Genomic DNA, 16,591 nt, shown 5'->3' on the forward strand with positions numbered 1-16,591 from the left:
CATTGATGAAACTCTCCAGGACCTTGGTCTGGGCAAAAATGTCTTGAGTAATACCCCATAAGCACGTGTAACCAAAACAAAAGTGAACCAATAAAATCACATCAAGTTTGAAAGTTTCGGCACAGCAAATAAGACAATCAACAAAGTGAAGGGACAACCCACAGAATGGGAGAAAATATTTTCTAACTACACATCTGACAAGAGATTAATGTATAGAATATATAAGTAGCTCAAACTCTATAGGAAAAAAATCTAATAATCTTACTCAAAAATAGCCAATAGATTTGAATAAACATTTTTCAAAAGAAGACACACTAATGGCAAACAGGAATATGAAAAGGTGCTCGTCACTGATCATCAGAGAAATGCAAGTAAAAACTACAGTGCAATCTTGTTTCACTCCAGTTAAATTGGCTTATATACAAAGACAGGCAATAGCAAATGCTGGCAAGGATGTGGAGATGTACACTGTTGGAAACATAAATTAATGCAACCACAGCTTGAAGGTTGCTCAACAGTTTGAAGGTTCCTGAAAAACCTAAATAGAGCCACCATGTGATCCAAGACACCTACTATTGGGTATATACCCATAAGAAAAGAATTCGTTATATTGAAAAGGCAACTGAACTCTCATGTTTGTTGCAGCACTGTTTATAATAGCTAAGAGCTGGAAGCAACCTAAATGTCCACCAATAGATAAATGAAGAAAAAAATGGGGTACATATACACAATGATGTACTATTAAGCCATAAAAAATGATATCCTATCATTTGAAACCACATGGATGGAACTGGAGATTGTTATACTTAGTGAAACAAGCCAGGCACAGTAAGACAAGTATCCCATGTTCTCACTTATTTGGGGGATCTAAATATCAAAACAATTGAACTAATGGACATAGAGAGTAGTAGGATGCTAACCAGAGGATGGGATGTGTATTTAGGCGTTGGAAGGATGGTGGGGAAAGTTATGGGTATATAAAACAGAATTAACGAGTAAGACCTACTATTTGATAGTAAAACAGAGTGACTGCAGCCAATAATAACATAATTGTACATTTCAAAGTAACCAAAGGAATATTATTGGGTTGTTTGTAACATGAAGGATAAATGCTTGAAGGGATGAATACCCCAGTCTTCATGATGTGATTATTCTATATGGCATGCATCTATCAAAACATCTCATGTGTCTCATAAATATATGCACCTACTATGTACTCCTAAAAAGTAATTAAAAATAATTTAAAAGAAAAAATTAAAATGTTGAGCAGTGTAGAAAATTTCTGACTCCTTAGAATGTTGGATTTTAAGGTGTCAATTTTATTTTGTCAGGCTATTACCTCAGGCTATCTTTTCAATATGCCAGATATAGAATATACTTTTGGGATGGCATGAAGAACAATTTTCTTCAAAAGGTGCAGAACAAGGACAATGGTCTTTATATCCCTATGACTAGCCCAGTGCTTGAGACAGAATATGTGCTCACTTAAGAGTTGTTGAGAGATTTGATGGTCTTTGATAGCTTACTTCTGTTTAAAGCATCCTATTTCTGGGCTAATCCTGCATATTAAACCAAGACCTTTGTTCTTAAGGGTTAGTATCCTCCCAGTGATAAAAGAATCAGAAAGAAAAACCAGGGTAGTTCAAGGCAGGATAGCCCCACCACACATAGTTTTACACCGTGGAGTTGTAAGTCTGGTTGGCTGGAATCATATTACCTAAAGTTTAAAAAAATCATAGCATTTTTAAAGCTGAGGATTACAGAATCATAGCATATTTTTTTAAATGACATTCGTTGTTCCAATTTACTCATTCTACAGCTGGGGGATCTGAAGCCTACAGAAGGTATGCAGTTTACCCAGAGTGCCAGAAAGAACATGAGATTTAGGGCAGAATGAACCTAGGTTTGAACACTTTTTCACAATTATTGAGTTATTGAGCTTCTCTGGGCCTCAATTTCCTTATCAGTAAATCAATCCCCTGTGATGATATCTACCTCCTGGGACTGCTGTGAGCATCGCATCTCTGCTGAACATCTTCCCTCTGCCTGTCCAGGTCCACTCACCACCCTACTTCACCTGTTCTGTCCGGGGAGGCTATTTAGGAAGGATTCTATTAATGGCTTCCTAGGGTCCCTGGTGTCCACTGGGTTTGGCTAATGGGGAGCCACCAGGAGAGTTGGAGGTGGAAGGGAGAAAGGAAGGAGAGTGAGGGCTGTGGACCTATACTCCTGGCTCCCTCCCTCTGAATCACCCTGGGCTGGATGAGTCTTAGTGGAGGTCACTGTTCTTCTCAAAATAGTCATTTCCTCATGATTATTGATCTTTCCAGGTTCTAGCAACCACTTCCTTCTTGCTCTTATTCCTTTGGGTCTGGAGTGATGGCAGTTACTACTAGCACTATCTCTGATGGTCTCCCAGCATCTGTCTGTTTGTAAGTGATCCCTTTGCAGACAAATATTTGTCAAATTATTCCATTTTGCATGTACCATCTGTTTCCTGTTTGACGTAGATACTATATGCTTAGATCAGAGCCTGGCATATAGTAGGTTTTGGTGTATGGAATCTATTGCTAGTAGTATTAATAGTAGTGTAGAGGTAGCAGTGGTTGCAGTAGAGGTAATAGTGCTGGTATTTTTCAAAGCCACTCATCCAGTCACATGCAAAGCCGGCAGTAGGATGTATTCCGCTCCCATCTTTTTCATTGATTGCTCTTCAACTGTCTGTGCTCCAGAGGGAAATACATGGTTGGCCTCTAATACCTTGCTGTTTGTAGCCACAGAATGGGACAAATCCCAAGCAGATCGTATCCTATACCACATTACACTATTAAAACCTGCCTTAGACAGCTTACAATGTGTAACAAAAATCATTAAAATGTAGTTGATGGTTATTATTATAACTAAACTAGTGTCAGTTTATAATATCATTTGTACAAAGGCCCCAAAACAAGAGCTGAAAAGGTTTCTAGGAGTCCCTGGTTCTCATCCTGGTCCATTTTTGACTTACAGCATGACATGGGAGAGTGACTTTGAGTAGTTCCTCAACCTGATCTGATAAAGAAGAATATTCTTGAAAACTAAAAACATCAGAAATAAAAAAGTTCAATGCAATGAACTCATTGTACACTGATGGCCTTTAATTTTTTATTATTCATTTTGGTGGAAAATATAACATAATTACTAAAGATTTCAATAGGAGTTATTTTATAAAGTCAGTTGTAATCTTTCAATAGAAATATGCACTGAATGTGTTCCTAACATTTTGATAAATTTTCGTTGGATAGTGATATACCCACCAAAACATTTTTTAGTAAACAAATTTAGAAAACAATTATAAAAGGTAATAAGGCAATTGAAAGCTGTTATTTTCAGCAATTTTAATCAGTTTTTGACCTACCCTATTTTATGTGGTATGCCTTTTGGTTTTTGTTTATTTGTTTTGTTTTGTTTTTTTATAACATGACAAGTGAGGGTGATGTTCTCACTGTTAATTGCAGGCAAGAGTCCAAAAAAAAAAAAATTAAATCCTTAGAAGTTAGCTTGTGAGTATTTAATAAATAAAATTGTTAATCTCTAGACAACATCTGGGATTCACTAAGAAAAATGTGTACTTTAATAACAATGTTCTTTTGATTTCTTAGATTTTAGATGGAACTCATGGGAATGCTATAAATTGGTTGTGTTTGGAGGTCAGCAGGGTACTTTGCTAGGACTTTCTTGATTTTATGGTGTATGAAATAAAGATATGTGAGCTTGATGAGCACTGGAACAAAAATCTAGGGTCTACTGCTCTTTCATTTTATTTTTTCCATTATTGATTTTTGTGACTTCCTATAGAGAACTGGACAGGTGTCAACCTGTGAGAGAAATCTAGGGCCATGCCTCCTCTATCTTTGGCCCTCTCTCTTTCTCTCTTTTAAAATATTTTTATCTTTCTCTTTTGAAACAATTATAAGTTCACAAGAAGTTTCAAAGATATTGTACATAGAGGCCTTATGTATCCTTCAACCAACCTCTCCCAATGGTAAACTCTTCAGTACACTACCACGTTACACTATCAAAACTAGAACACTGACATTAATACAATCCAGAGCTTTTTAAGATTCAACACTTTTCTTTTGGCTGTTCTAGGCCCATTACATTTCCATATGAATATTATAATTATCCTGTCAATTTCTATTAAGAAACCTTTTTAGAATTTTTATTAGGTTTGAGTTGAATCTACAGATGAATTTGGAAATAACTGACATCTTACAATATTGAATCTTCTAAGCGAAAATCAAAGGATACATCTCGATTTTTCCTTATGTTATTAATTTATCTTTGCAATTTTTTTGTAGTTTTAACTGTACAAGCCATTTACATTTTTGTTCAGATTTATCCCTAAGCCTTTAATATTTTTTGTGATATTTTAAATTGCACTGTGCTTAATTTCAAATTCCGGTTGTTGAAATTAACTACCAGTCCACCCTAGGACTACTATTGGCTGAAACACTGACTGTTCTAATATACAAACTTCTAATATATAACTTCTAACATATAAACATACAATTGATTTGTGTGTTGATCTCCTATCCTGCAATCTTGCTAATCGCAACTATTGTCGAAGCCTTTTTTTTTTTTTTTTTTTTGATTGACTTTTCTACACAGGCTCTCATGTAGTCTTTGACAAAGGATCCTTTTACTTCTACCCTTCCACACTAAATGCCTTTTGTTTTTCTTTTGCACTGGACACAATCTCCATTACAAAATGTAACAATGCTCACACTGGTGCACATGTTGGTGTTAGATAGTATTCTGCATGTAAACACTCAGAACAACTTCCAGCACATGTATACCCACTCCTCCCCCAACCCTACACACTGGTAAAATCCATGTTGGGAGACTATATTTGCTATGAACATACACCCTTGATTTGAAACAAGACTAGGATACCCAGTAAGAATGTTTATTCACTGAAGTTCTGGCAGACTGAAGGCCATGATTTCAGACTAGAAATAGGAAACTTAAGAGGACTACATGGACATTGGAAAAAAGAACATGGATTGAAATTTGAAACCTGGCAGAAACCTGAAAGTTAATGGACTTCAAGGTGCATATGAAGGAACTGTAGGAGGGAAGTGGGATAATTCACATCTCCACCAATAATTAAATGTAGCCACACTAGCTTGGAGGGATTTGAGGTGAGACATCTAAAATACTAGGTCATGGTGAGGGTTGGAAGACAAAAGAATGAATCACTTAACAGGAATGGCTGTGGGGAATGGCTTGAAGGAATCATCCTCTCGCTTCCATGTGAACCATGAACATTAAACATGGAGAAATGAGGAGCGGAGGCAGATTAGTTTGGGATGTATCTTCAGGGGATGTTGAAACAATAACAGCACTTGGGTTCCTCTACACCCCTGCCACCGCTCCCCCACAAACCCAGGGAGTTGTCACAGGTGGTTCTTTGTGATGTCAAAGCCACCCTAGGACTACCATTGCCTGGAACATTGCTTGGATGACCAAACAAAGCTCAAGGGTGTGGCTTCGTCTTGCTCCCAGGAGGGTATATATACAGGGTGGGCAAAAGCTCTGGGACAGCCCACTGGAAAGCTTCAATACAGCTGTGGAAATCTGCACCCTAGAAGATCCTAATATAGAAATTCTCCAACCAACCATAATCATGGAAGAGCCAACTTCAAGCACAAAAGGGAATAAAATGAAGAGCCCCTGTGCATCCAACAAAAGAAAAGTTGACAAGGTCAGATTGTTAGGTTTTGAAGGGAAGGTGAGGGTGAAAGAAAGACACACAGATAGGGGGCGGGTCAAACAGCAACAGGGGTATACTGCAGACATCTGCAGAAATGGGGGGCCAGCTTAATGCCAGAGCCCACCGCTACATACAGGCTGGCGTACTTGTAGGTATGGGTGGGAGAGGTTTGGGCAGTATGACTTGCTGCCCGGCAGAATATTGATGAGATGTTGTTATGATCAGGCAGTTTGGCCCTTTTTCCAGTGGGATGTCATCATGGTGTTGCTTGGACATTTTTGCCCAACAAGATATGATAGGGATGTTTTTTTAGATGGGCCTTTATCCACCTCGTGGTCAGGCAGTTAGGTGGGATTTTTCTCACGGCCAGAACCCCCGTGGAATGTTTCACTTTGACCAAGGTCTGCAAAATAGAAGGGAGCTTACAAAACAGTGCAGTTTAGACTAATATTCTTGCCTTCTACTTTAGCATAAAAGGAAGAGGGGCGTTGTTGATTATCTGGCTGCTTCCTGCTGATTAGGGGAGCTGTAATCAGGGTTTGGGTTTTGAAGCAGTGGGTGTTGGACTTCAGAGTTGTTTTCCTGGAGGCACTGGTACCGGACTTGGCAGAGGAGAAGGATGGTATCAGTGTGTTGCTGGGTGGCTGCCTGGACAGGGGAGTTTAGCTTTCGGGAGATAAAGCGGGATATGAAGGTGAGTATACATGGTCCAATTGTAGTATTTGGAGGAGAAAGATTAGGGGACCTAAGAAAGTGGCCCCCTGCTATCCCAGTGGTGAGTGCAGCAGAGAAGTTTAGTTCTGCTAACACTAGAATGAGATGTAAAGCCTGCTCATTGTGTGTGGAGGAAGATGAGACAGAAGCTACTAAAGGAACCTGGATGGTCTGCTTGTCAGGCAAAATGTTAATGTTTAGACTGAAACACAAGGGTGCATGTTCCTGACCAATTGGCCAGTAGGCAGAGATAAGAGTTTGCAGCACAAAGGAAGAAGACACTGGGGGTGGACAGACAAAAGTTGTAGGTTATGGTGGCAAGCCATGAGAAGGTGGGGGTTGAATTCTGCACAAACCCTTTGTTGTAACTTTAATGTTTTTCTAAGTTGAATAGCTGCCAGCAAGGGTAGCCCCTGTGAGGGCATGACAGAAAATGCTGGTGGGGGAGGAGTTGAAGGCTGTTTGGCTTTGGAGAGAGAGAGAGATAAATGGGTTTCTGTAACTAATAGTCATTGTGGTCCTGATATGGCAGAAGGATACAGGTTGCAGTTGAGGGAATTGTTTGTGCATTTTTTCCAGGGAGCGCCCTTGAGTTGGATACGTGAAGAGCGGCTCTGGTGGAGAGGGGAGGGGTTGGTAAGAGGTGTTTTATGGAATCCGACTTGTATCATGTTTAGTTAAGAGGCTATTAGGCGAAGGAGGGTGACAGCCCTGTGTGTGATGGTGTGGGTGGATCTGATAGATTGGGGAGAATGGTGTTTAGCTGAGCAAGATTATAAACAGGTTTTGGGAATGAATTGGCTGAGTAGGTGAGATGCAGGTTTATTTTGGACTGGGTTTATGTGGCCAGTTTGAAAGGAAGGGCTGTGAAGTGCTGGATTTGTGTGGACAAACAAATTTAACAGTTGGAAGAAAGACAGGAGTGTGACTGATTTAAGAGGCAATGTGTGAGGCTGATGAAGGGGGTTCAACTGTTAGAGGTTGGGGGTGGGGACTTAGAATATTCCACAGACAGAGGGCAAAAGGAGAAAAAGGAGATTTGAGTAGGAGTGAAATTTTGGAAGGTGCCCTGCCGTCACACCTCCTGGATTATTGTGAGAAATTGGCATGGACTATCCAGGGACATGGGGAAGGGAAACCAGGAAAGATCTGAAATAAAGTATGAGACAAAAGATTGGAAATTGGAGACGGAGACTGTTATGGACTAGGGCGTTCTGGATTGGCAACTTCTGGAATTCTTGTTAAGTACAGTGAGGTTGGTCCTGTGAGGGAGAGAGGGTAATTTGGGGGTGAAGAAATTTCTAGATGTGAATCTGGTGCTCTTTTTAGTTTGGAATGGTGTATTCAGTGTGGAAAGGATGTTAGCTTTGCCACTGTGTGAGTAGTTAGGATAACCTGGCGATTCACACCCAGTCCCCTGGTTGTAGGGACAGGGAGGAGTGTTTTGAGGATGGACTTTTGGGCTGGGGATGATAGGGCTTAGGCTGAGGGGATTTGGGGAAATGGCTCATAAATGCATGAGGACCAGTAGGAGAAGTGAAGCCTGGGCTGTTTTAACCTCTAGGGAGTTTTTTTTTTTTTTTTTGTCTTTTTAATTACCTGAAGATTAGGGGAGGTAAGGAATATGGAAGGCCCACTTAATGTTTAGAGCCTTTGCCAGCTGTTGGTTAGCCTGTGAAACAAATGTTGGCCCATTGTCTGACTGAATCCAAGAGGGGAGTTTAAACCTGTGGATAATATGAGTGAAGAGAATCGAAGTGATGGGGTGTGCCTTTTCGGTGGTGGTAGGAAAAGCTTTTATCCATCCAGAGAATGTATCTACTATTATCAGAAGGTACAGGAATCATTTGCTGGGAGGCACGTGGGTGAAGCTGGTTTGTTAGTCCTGCCCTGGTGTGTGTCCTCAGGCCTGGTGTGTGGGAAAGGCGATGGTTTGATAGCTTCCTGAGGGGAAGTTTAAGTGCAAAGGGAACATGTCTTAGTAATATCTTTCAGATTGGCAGCCATGGTGGAAGAATGTATTTAAGTTTTTAAAAGCTGGAGTAGGGGCAGTAACTGGCATGGAAGTGGTTGTGCACATATAAAAGTACAGAAGGTTTTTAATACTTGGGCAAGACACTTTTATCATTGAGGTAGAACCATTTTTTCCTGAATGGTGCCAGCCCAGGCAAGTGGGGTTTGTTCCTCGTGGGTATATACAGGTTGTATGCTGGGAAAAATGGGTAATAATGATGAAATTTTAAGGGTTGCCTGCCAGGCTGCTGAATGTGTTTTGAAGTTTCCCTTTGTTATGGCATCTGTAGCCTTTGGTGTCCCTTTCAATGGATAATGGTGGCCTTCGGTGGTAGGTTAGCCACCTCCAGCAGCTTGTGTGCAAGTTTCCTATTTCTTATGGGGGTTCCTTTTGTAGTTAGAAAACCCCTTTCCTGCCAGATTAAGGCGTGAGAGTGTAGGATGTGCCACGCACATTTGCAGTTGGTGTGAATGTTAACTCTCTTTCCATTTGCTAGGGTGAGATCCCGGGTTAGGGCTACTAGCTTTGCCTGTTGTAAGGTAGTATGGAGTGGGAGAGCATTGGATTCTAGGAGCTCATTTTTGGCAATGATGATGTGGACAGCTGCTGGACATGGCTCCCTTAAAGAGCTTCCGTTAATGAACCATGTAGGTGTTCCCCGCAAAGGAGCTTTTGAAATATGTTGGAAGTGGGAGGAGAGGAAGTTTAAGAGGTCCAGGCAGGAGTGAGAGAGCTTAGAAGATATTAACAGGGAGGAGGGTGTTCAGGTTGAGAGTTTTTCAGGTTGAGAGTTTTATATCTCTGGAAGGTGATTAGAGGGTTACCTATGAGTAAGGCATGTACCTGCTGTAAGTGGGATGATGGGAAGGATAGAAGGGATTGATGGTTTATGAGGTCCTGTAGGTAATGGGAAGATGCAATAGTAATGTGTTGGTAGAGAGGGAGTTTCTGTGCCTCTAAGGCCAGCAATGTGGACACACCCAAGATTTTTAGTCAGAGTGACCAGCCTTGGATGACAGAGTCCAGTTGTTTTGAGAGGCGTGCAATGGCTTCTGGGGCGTCACTGTATGTTTGGCAGAGTAGTCCAAGAGCAAGGCCTTGGTCAGAATGTACATACAAAGTAACGGGCTTGGTGGGGTTAGGCAGTCCCAGTGACAGGGCCCTTAAAAGGGCATTTTTTCGTTTTTGTTTTTAAGTGGGAGTTGATGGGGCAAGCTGGGTTCAAGTGTTTTAGGATGGGCCCATGTGAGGCCGTGTAAAGCAGCTTGACCAGCAAGTCAAAGTTGGGAATGCACAGCTGGAAGTATCCCACGAGGCTCAAGAAGGAGAAGAGGTACTTTTTGGTGTGGGGAAGGGGCATGTCCTGAATTAGCTCATTTTGTTGGGTTGGGATGGCCCAAGAATTAGGGGTTAGGAGAAACTCAAGGTAAGTAACCTGGGTTTGGGCAACCTGAGCTTTTGTGGGTGACACCCGATATCCTCAATTATGGAGGAAGTTTAAAACCTTAGTGACGTGTTGGATTCACAGGTTATGGGAGGGGCTACAGAGAAGGAGGTCATTGACATATTGGAGGAGGGTGCTAAAATGAAGAGGAAGTTCAGCTAGGTCCTTGGTGAGGGCCTGTCTGAATAGGTGGGGGCTATCCTGGGGGCTACCCTGGAACCCCTGTGGGAGTATGGTCCATGTCAGTTGGGTGAAGGTGTGAGTATTAGGATTTGACTACATGAAAGCAAAAAAAAAAAAAAAAAAAAAAAAAAAAAAAAAAAAAAAACTTTGGGAAGCCAGATTTAAGGCAATAGTGAAAAAGGCATCTTTTAGACGCAATTCAGAGAAGTGTATGGTAGATGGGGCAATATGGGAGAGTAAAGTATATGGGTTGGGAACCACCTAATGAATTGGTACCATCACCTGGTTAACAACTCCAAGATCTTGGGCGACCAAGAGGTAAGACCCATCTGTCTTTTGGACAGCCAGGATAGGGATGTTGTAGCAAAAGTTGACAGACTTGAGAATTTGAGCTTGTTAAACTTTACAGATAATAGGCTTGAGGGCCCTAAGGCCAGCTGGGTTAAGGGGATATTGAGACTGATGAAGGAAAGTGGAGGAATTTGGAGGGTTATTTTAACTGGGATGTTGTGTGTGGCTATTGTGGGTTTAGAAACATTCCAAACTTTAGAACTAACAGAAGGTAACAGGGTGGCTAATGAAGATGGGGGTGGGGGGGAGGGCAGCATTTGGGTGACAGAGTAAAATAAAAGGAGTAGAATTGTAGGAACCACATTGCATGGAGTTCTGGAATTTACTTAACATTTCCCACCCCAAGATAGGGGTAGGGCACTGAGGGATAACCAGGAAGGAGTGGCGAAGGGGGGTGTTGAATGGATTGTATAATAAAGGACCAGTCTGTTTGTGCCTAGAGGGGATTTCATTGACTCTCACAATAGAGACAGAGGAACTGAGGAGAGGTCCAGAATATTCTGGTAAAACTGAGTAACTATCCCCTGTATCCAATAGGAAAGACACGGGCTTACTAGAGACTGACAGTGTTATCCTGGGTTCTGAGGTGGTGATGGTGGCGGGTGGGGGGCAGACTCCAGGCCCTGTCAGTCTTCAGTTAGAGGTTATGAAGCGGGATGAAAAGTTTTGCTGAGCACAGTCTGACTTTCAGTGTTCCTTGATAACACAGATGGGGCAAGGTTTCCTGGGTGTCCTGGGATTAGGGCAGGCTTTTGCCCAGTGTCCCTGTTGGCTGCACTTGTAACAGGCTCCTGGCAGTGACTGTTGTAACACTGAGGACTTCTGTATGCATTGGGAACCCTGTTGAATGGCAGCTGCCAGCATTTGGTATTTAGCCTGGTCCTTGTGTTTTCAGTTCTTCTTCTCTATTATTAAAGACCTCAAATGCCACTTTGATTAAGTGTCTTTGGGAGGTTTGAGGGCCATCCTCCAGTTTTTCAAGTTTCTTTTGGATGTCGGGGGCTGACTGGGAGATAAAGTGTAAATGAAGGTGGATTCTGCCCTTATTGGTATTAGGGCTTTTGAAAGGCAGTAGAGGAAAAGAGCACAGGCAGCTTTATTTATGCCAGCTAGAAGGCATGATATCATATGGCCTTGTTTTTGTCTGTCTGCAGAAGTTGCCTGATAATTCCAACTGGGGTAAGTCCTGGGGACAGTTAGGGTCCCTATTCAGTTATGGGCAGCATCTTGTTGGTGGAGGGTGTTTGCATTGGCCTGGAAAGCCATCCAGATGCATTCTCTGTCCTCTGGGGAGACGGTGGAGGAGAGCATGACATATATGTCTTGCCAGGTACGGTCGTAAGATTGAGTGGCATACAAAAATTCCTTGTGGAAAGAGATGGGATCCTTGGATAAAGGAGCCAAGTCTCTTTTTATATGAGAGAGGTTGGCTAGAGAGATGGGAACATGAGCTCAGATTATGCTTTTGTCCCTCATGATCTCCTGCAAGGGAAGGGCTTTGGAAGGCCTTCGGGTGTGTGCCTGGTTTTCAGCACTAGGGGGGTGGGTGTGAGACCTGGTTTGTGGTGGAGAACGAAGGGGGGGATGGAAGGCGACAGTAAGGGGGTGGAGGAGCCAGAGCCAAAGGAGAAGAAGGAGGAAATGATGTTGGGAGGGGGACTGAGATAGGGGTTTTGTTTACCAGGTTGAAATTAGAGGAGAAAGGCTTGTCCTGAGGAGGCGGCATTTTTGCAGGTTTTTCATTGAGGAGGAGGATTTGAAAAGGGGAACAGATTGGCAGAGAGAGACAGCAATCCATGAACAGAGATAAGCAAAGCACTTTTGATCCTTTACCATTGCATTAGAGAAAGTTTTTTAGATTATGTTCAATTTGGAAGTTGAAAGTTTTGTTGTTTGGAGGAGGGGAGTGCATACCCCTGAAGAGAATGAGTATCTCCAGAGGGTAATGAATACCCCAGAGGGAAGCCAGTACCTCAGAAGGGAGTTAATATCCCAGAAAAGAGTGAGTATGCAGAAGGGAAGTGAATACCCCGGAGAAAAGTGACTACCCAATTCCTCCCAGGAGAACGGACGTAAGAGAGCTGGGATGTACCAAAGAGCTGTGGCAGCTCTTCACAGTCCCCTAGTGGCCAGAGTGGCTGGAGTGGTGAGCGTTCTGAAGATGTCCCCCGAGAAGGCAGGCTGCGGTCACCTGGTGACCAGGGAGACCTCCAACCCAGCGCTAGGATTTTCTAGAGAACCAGCAGAAATAGAGGAAAATCCGGAAAAGAGGAAAAGGGAGATTCACCCACTAATTGGAGACTGGTGTTGGATGTAAGGTCCAGCAATGGGGGTGATCCTTACTGGAGCCACCCAGAAAGGGTAAGGAAGCAAACAGAGGATGGAGAGTTTGATCAGGACCTAGAGGTCAGCCCAGGACTGGAGAAAATGAGAGAATAAGGAGAACAGGGCTGGGAACAGGTAGTCCACTCAGGATATGGAAGCAGGCTCAGGTCTAGTTTTTGCTGCTTGCTGCTTTCCAGGATGTAAAGAAGACTTACCTGGTAGAACTCAATCCCCATCCCGGGTTTTGGCACCAAAATGTTAGGTTTTGAAAGGAAGGCAAGGGTTAAAGACACACAAAGATGGGACCACTCGAACAGCAACACAGGTATATTGCCGACAGCTGCAGAAGTGGGGGACCAGCTTAATGCCAGAGCCCACTACCACTTACAGGCTGGGGTACTTACAGGTATGGGTGGGCGGGAGCTGGGCAGTATGGGATGCTGCCTGGCAGGATATTGATAAGATAGTCTTATGATCAGGTGGTTTGACCCTTTTTCCTGTGGGATGTCATTGTGGTGTTTCTTGGACCTTTGCCCAGAAAGATACGATAGGAATGTTTCTTAGTTGGGCCTTTGTCCACCTTGTAGTCAAGTGGTTAGGCAGGATGTTTCTCATGGCCTGAAACCCCTGGAATGTTTCACTTTGACCAAGGTCTGCAAAAGAACAGGGAGCTTACAAAATCATGCAGTTTGGAGTAACACAGATGACCCTACCCATGTTCCTCTTCTTCCCCATAGATCCCTACCCTATGATTCCACCTTGCTCTTCTCTGGCACAAGCCCCTTCCTCAACCTGCATTCCTTCTTATAAAGCCCCCCTTGCTATTTATTCTCTACCCTCTTCATCCAAAATAACACCTTTCTGGCCTCTCCCTGTTTTTTTTTTTTTACCAGAAGAAGAAGAATCTGGACAGAGCCTCAGCCCCTGAACAGAGTTTGAAAGAGACAGAAAAAGCAAAATATCCAACATTAGTGTTTTACTACAGGAAGAATAAGAAAAGCAATTCAAATCAACTGGAGAATAACCAGCCTACAGAGAACTCCACCGATCCAATCAAAGAGAAAGGAGACCTAGACATATCTGCAGGATCTCCACAGGATGGTGGGCAGAATTAGTCCAAATTGGACAAATCATCACCACTGATGGCGATGATTACAATAAAATCAGTTTGAGGAGCTGATGACTGTGTATACCTCTGCCTTTTTTTCTGATGGTGGGGAGGAAGGGAAGGGAAAAGATAGGCATTTGAGAACGGAGGGATATGAGATCCTGTAGCACTGGCAGACAGATCCACAGGTTAGCCAGACATTGTAAATAAAGACCGGGGGAGGACTGATTCCTGGAGATAAATTTTCTTCTTAAAATTTTATCTCACAGGAGAGGAAGAAAAGGATTTGGTGTTCCTTGGAACATGTGCATGTTTAGAAGAGCACATAAAAAGATCTGTATTGTATGTCAGTGACAGTGACACTCTTTCCAAAATGAAGACATCAAAATCACCACCTTCAGGCCACATACCTCAGAGTGGTGTGTTTTGTAACTCACCCAATGCTGTGAGCAACTGAAGGTCCTCAAAAGGAACAAGAACCTCACCCTACAGAAAGTAAGACAGCATGCCACACACAATAAAATAATGGTGTTTGGAGGACATGGTCCCAATACTAAGGCACTTGTTAAGAAACTCTAGGTGGAGCAGTCACCTACCAAGTGTGGGGCACTGGAATTGGCCTGTGTCTACTGCAGGCAACAAACAGAAGCATTGTCTACAGAGAATTTTAATACGACAATACAAGTAAAAGCTGGTATTGTTATTACTACTTCCATATACCAGCATTTCTATAGAATGTCAGTGATTAAGAATTCTTCCCCTAAAAGAAAATATCTTTTTTATTGGAGGAAATACAACACAGTGGTTTTGGCATCAGTGTAGATGGCAGAGTTATATTCCTTGAGTTAACTGCTCAAGACCCTCTCCTGTTTATTTACTCATTCACTCTCCTTTATTTCCATGGCCCAGTTTTATTCCCCTTGTCTTCATCGTCAATCATTGTAATGCATTTGATGTATATCCTTTTCTTTGTATGAGTGTCAATACATTTTTTTTATTGTTTGTGGACATTTGTTTTAAATGTGTCAATATTTAATGTTTCACTCAGGCCTGTTTTTAAGATGCATCTACGTATGTCTAATCTGTTCCTCCCTTGTCAGATATATTTTTCTATTATATAAATTTAAGAAATATATTTGGATTTTTAATTTTTGTACCCACCTTCTGGTCCATGTTTTAATTTATACCTTAGGATGACATTTTCTTTCAAGTGACTGTAAATAGTATCATGTGTTTAATTTTTATTTCCACATGTTCAATGTTAGTATACAGAAGTGTGATGGATTTTTAACGTTTATTTTAAAGAAATTTTATTTTGTATATTTGGGGGTTACAACATGTCATTATGGGATATATATATAAAGTAAAATGGTTACAATGGTGAAAATGATTAGCATATCTCTCTTCTCACTTTTTTAAGTGTGTGACAATAACAGCTAAAATCTACTTATTTAACAAAAAATCATGATATAATTTCAGTAGCTTTAGTCCCCCTGTACATTAGATCACTATATTTGTCCATCCTACATATCTGGTATTTTGTGTCCTTTGACTTACATCTCCCCATCTCTTCTCCACCCCCAATGTTTCATTCCCACCTCTGCCTATTGGACCCCTTATTTACATAGTCCACATATGAGATCATATAATCTTTTTCTTTCTGTCTGGATTATTTAACTTAGTGTGATGTCCTCCTGGTCCACGAATGTCCTGGAAAATGCCAAGATCTTTTTTTTTTTTCAAGTGGAGGAAGGATGTCAAAGAGCAGATGGATGGTAACCAAAAGAAGGGAGAATAAAAGTCTTTCTTCTGGCTCTTTTCTAACATTGTCTTCAGGACCTAGGCATATTCTAATATCCACAATTTCTATGCCAAAATCTGTTGTCACTACAGGTGTCCATCTTGGAAAGAGCCTAACATAATATGGACATGGCCCTTGATGTCTATAGAAAAATCTCACAGATCCTAACACTGAATCAGGGAGTATGAGAAGCCCTATTAAATCTCTTTTCCTTTAGTTCACCAATCATTGGTAAACACTTTTCTGTTCTAGACAGAACTTCCATAATTCCCAAGTATACTCTGGCATTTATATTCATTTATTTGCATGTGGATGTCCAGTTGTCCAAGCACCATTTGTTGAAAATATGATTCACTGAATTACCGTGACATCCTTTTCTATGTTCAATTGACCATAGCTTTATCAGTTTATTCCTGTCCTCTAAATTTTATTCTATCAATTAGTACATTTAAAAGTATCTAAGCAGTATGCTTTCTTGAATGCTACGGCTTTGTGGTAAGTTTTGAAATAGGAAAGGGAGAGTCATTCAACTTTGCTTTTCTTTTACAATATTGGTTTGGCTGTTCTAGGCCCTTTAAATTTACGTGAGTTTTAAGATAAGCTTGTCAATATCTGCAAAAAATGCAGGTGGGATCTTGATTGGGAGTACATTGAATCTGTACCTCGATTTGGGGAATATTGAACACAGACTTTATCTCTAAGATCTTTCAACGCTAGGGTGCTCCAGAGTTCAGTCCGTAGACATACCCTTTTATCCTTCTGTGCTCTTTTTGCTTTAAATGACATCTATATGCGTATGACAACCAAAATTATATCTTCACCCTGAATCTCTCCCTGAAGCCCAAACTGACTAGTTTATGCATTCATGTGAGTACTTAATAAACATTCCAAAATTA

At 41.6% G+C, this 16,591-nt stretch overlaps 1 protein-coding gene across 1 annotated transcript; it reads left to right on the plus strand.

Annotated features, from left to right (window-relative positions):
* The first annotated feature begins 5,577 nt into the window (after positions 1 to 5,577).
* Positions 5,578 to 13,935, plus strand: LOC115833360 (sperm protein associated with the nucleus on the X chromosome N4). The gene is made up of 2 exons (XM_030807531.1): positions 5,578 to 5,746; positions 13,680 to 13,935. The coding sequence occupies exons 1-2, from the start codon at positions 5,669 to 5,671 to the stop codon at positions 13,899 to 13,901; spliced, it is 300 nt and encodes a 99-aa protein (XP_030663391.1). The 5' UTR covers positions 5,578 to 5,668; the 3' UTR covers positions 13,902 to 13,935.
* Positions 13,936 to 16,591: the final 2,656 nt, after the last annotated feature.

The sequence above is a fragment of the Nomascus leucogenys genome, chromosome X, assembly GCF_006542625.1.
Source record: "Nomascus leucogenys isolate Asia chromosome X, Asia_NLE_v1, whole genome shotgun sequence".
NCBI lineage: Eukaryota > Metazoa > Chordata > Mammalia > Primates > Hylobatidae > Nomascus > Nomascus leucogenys.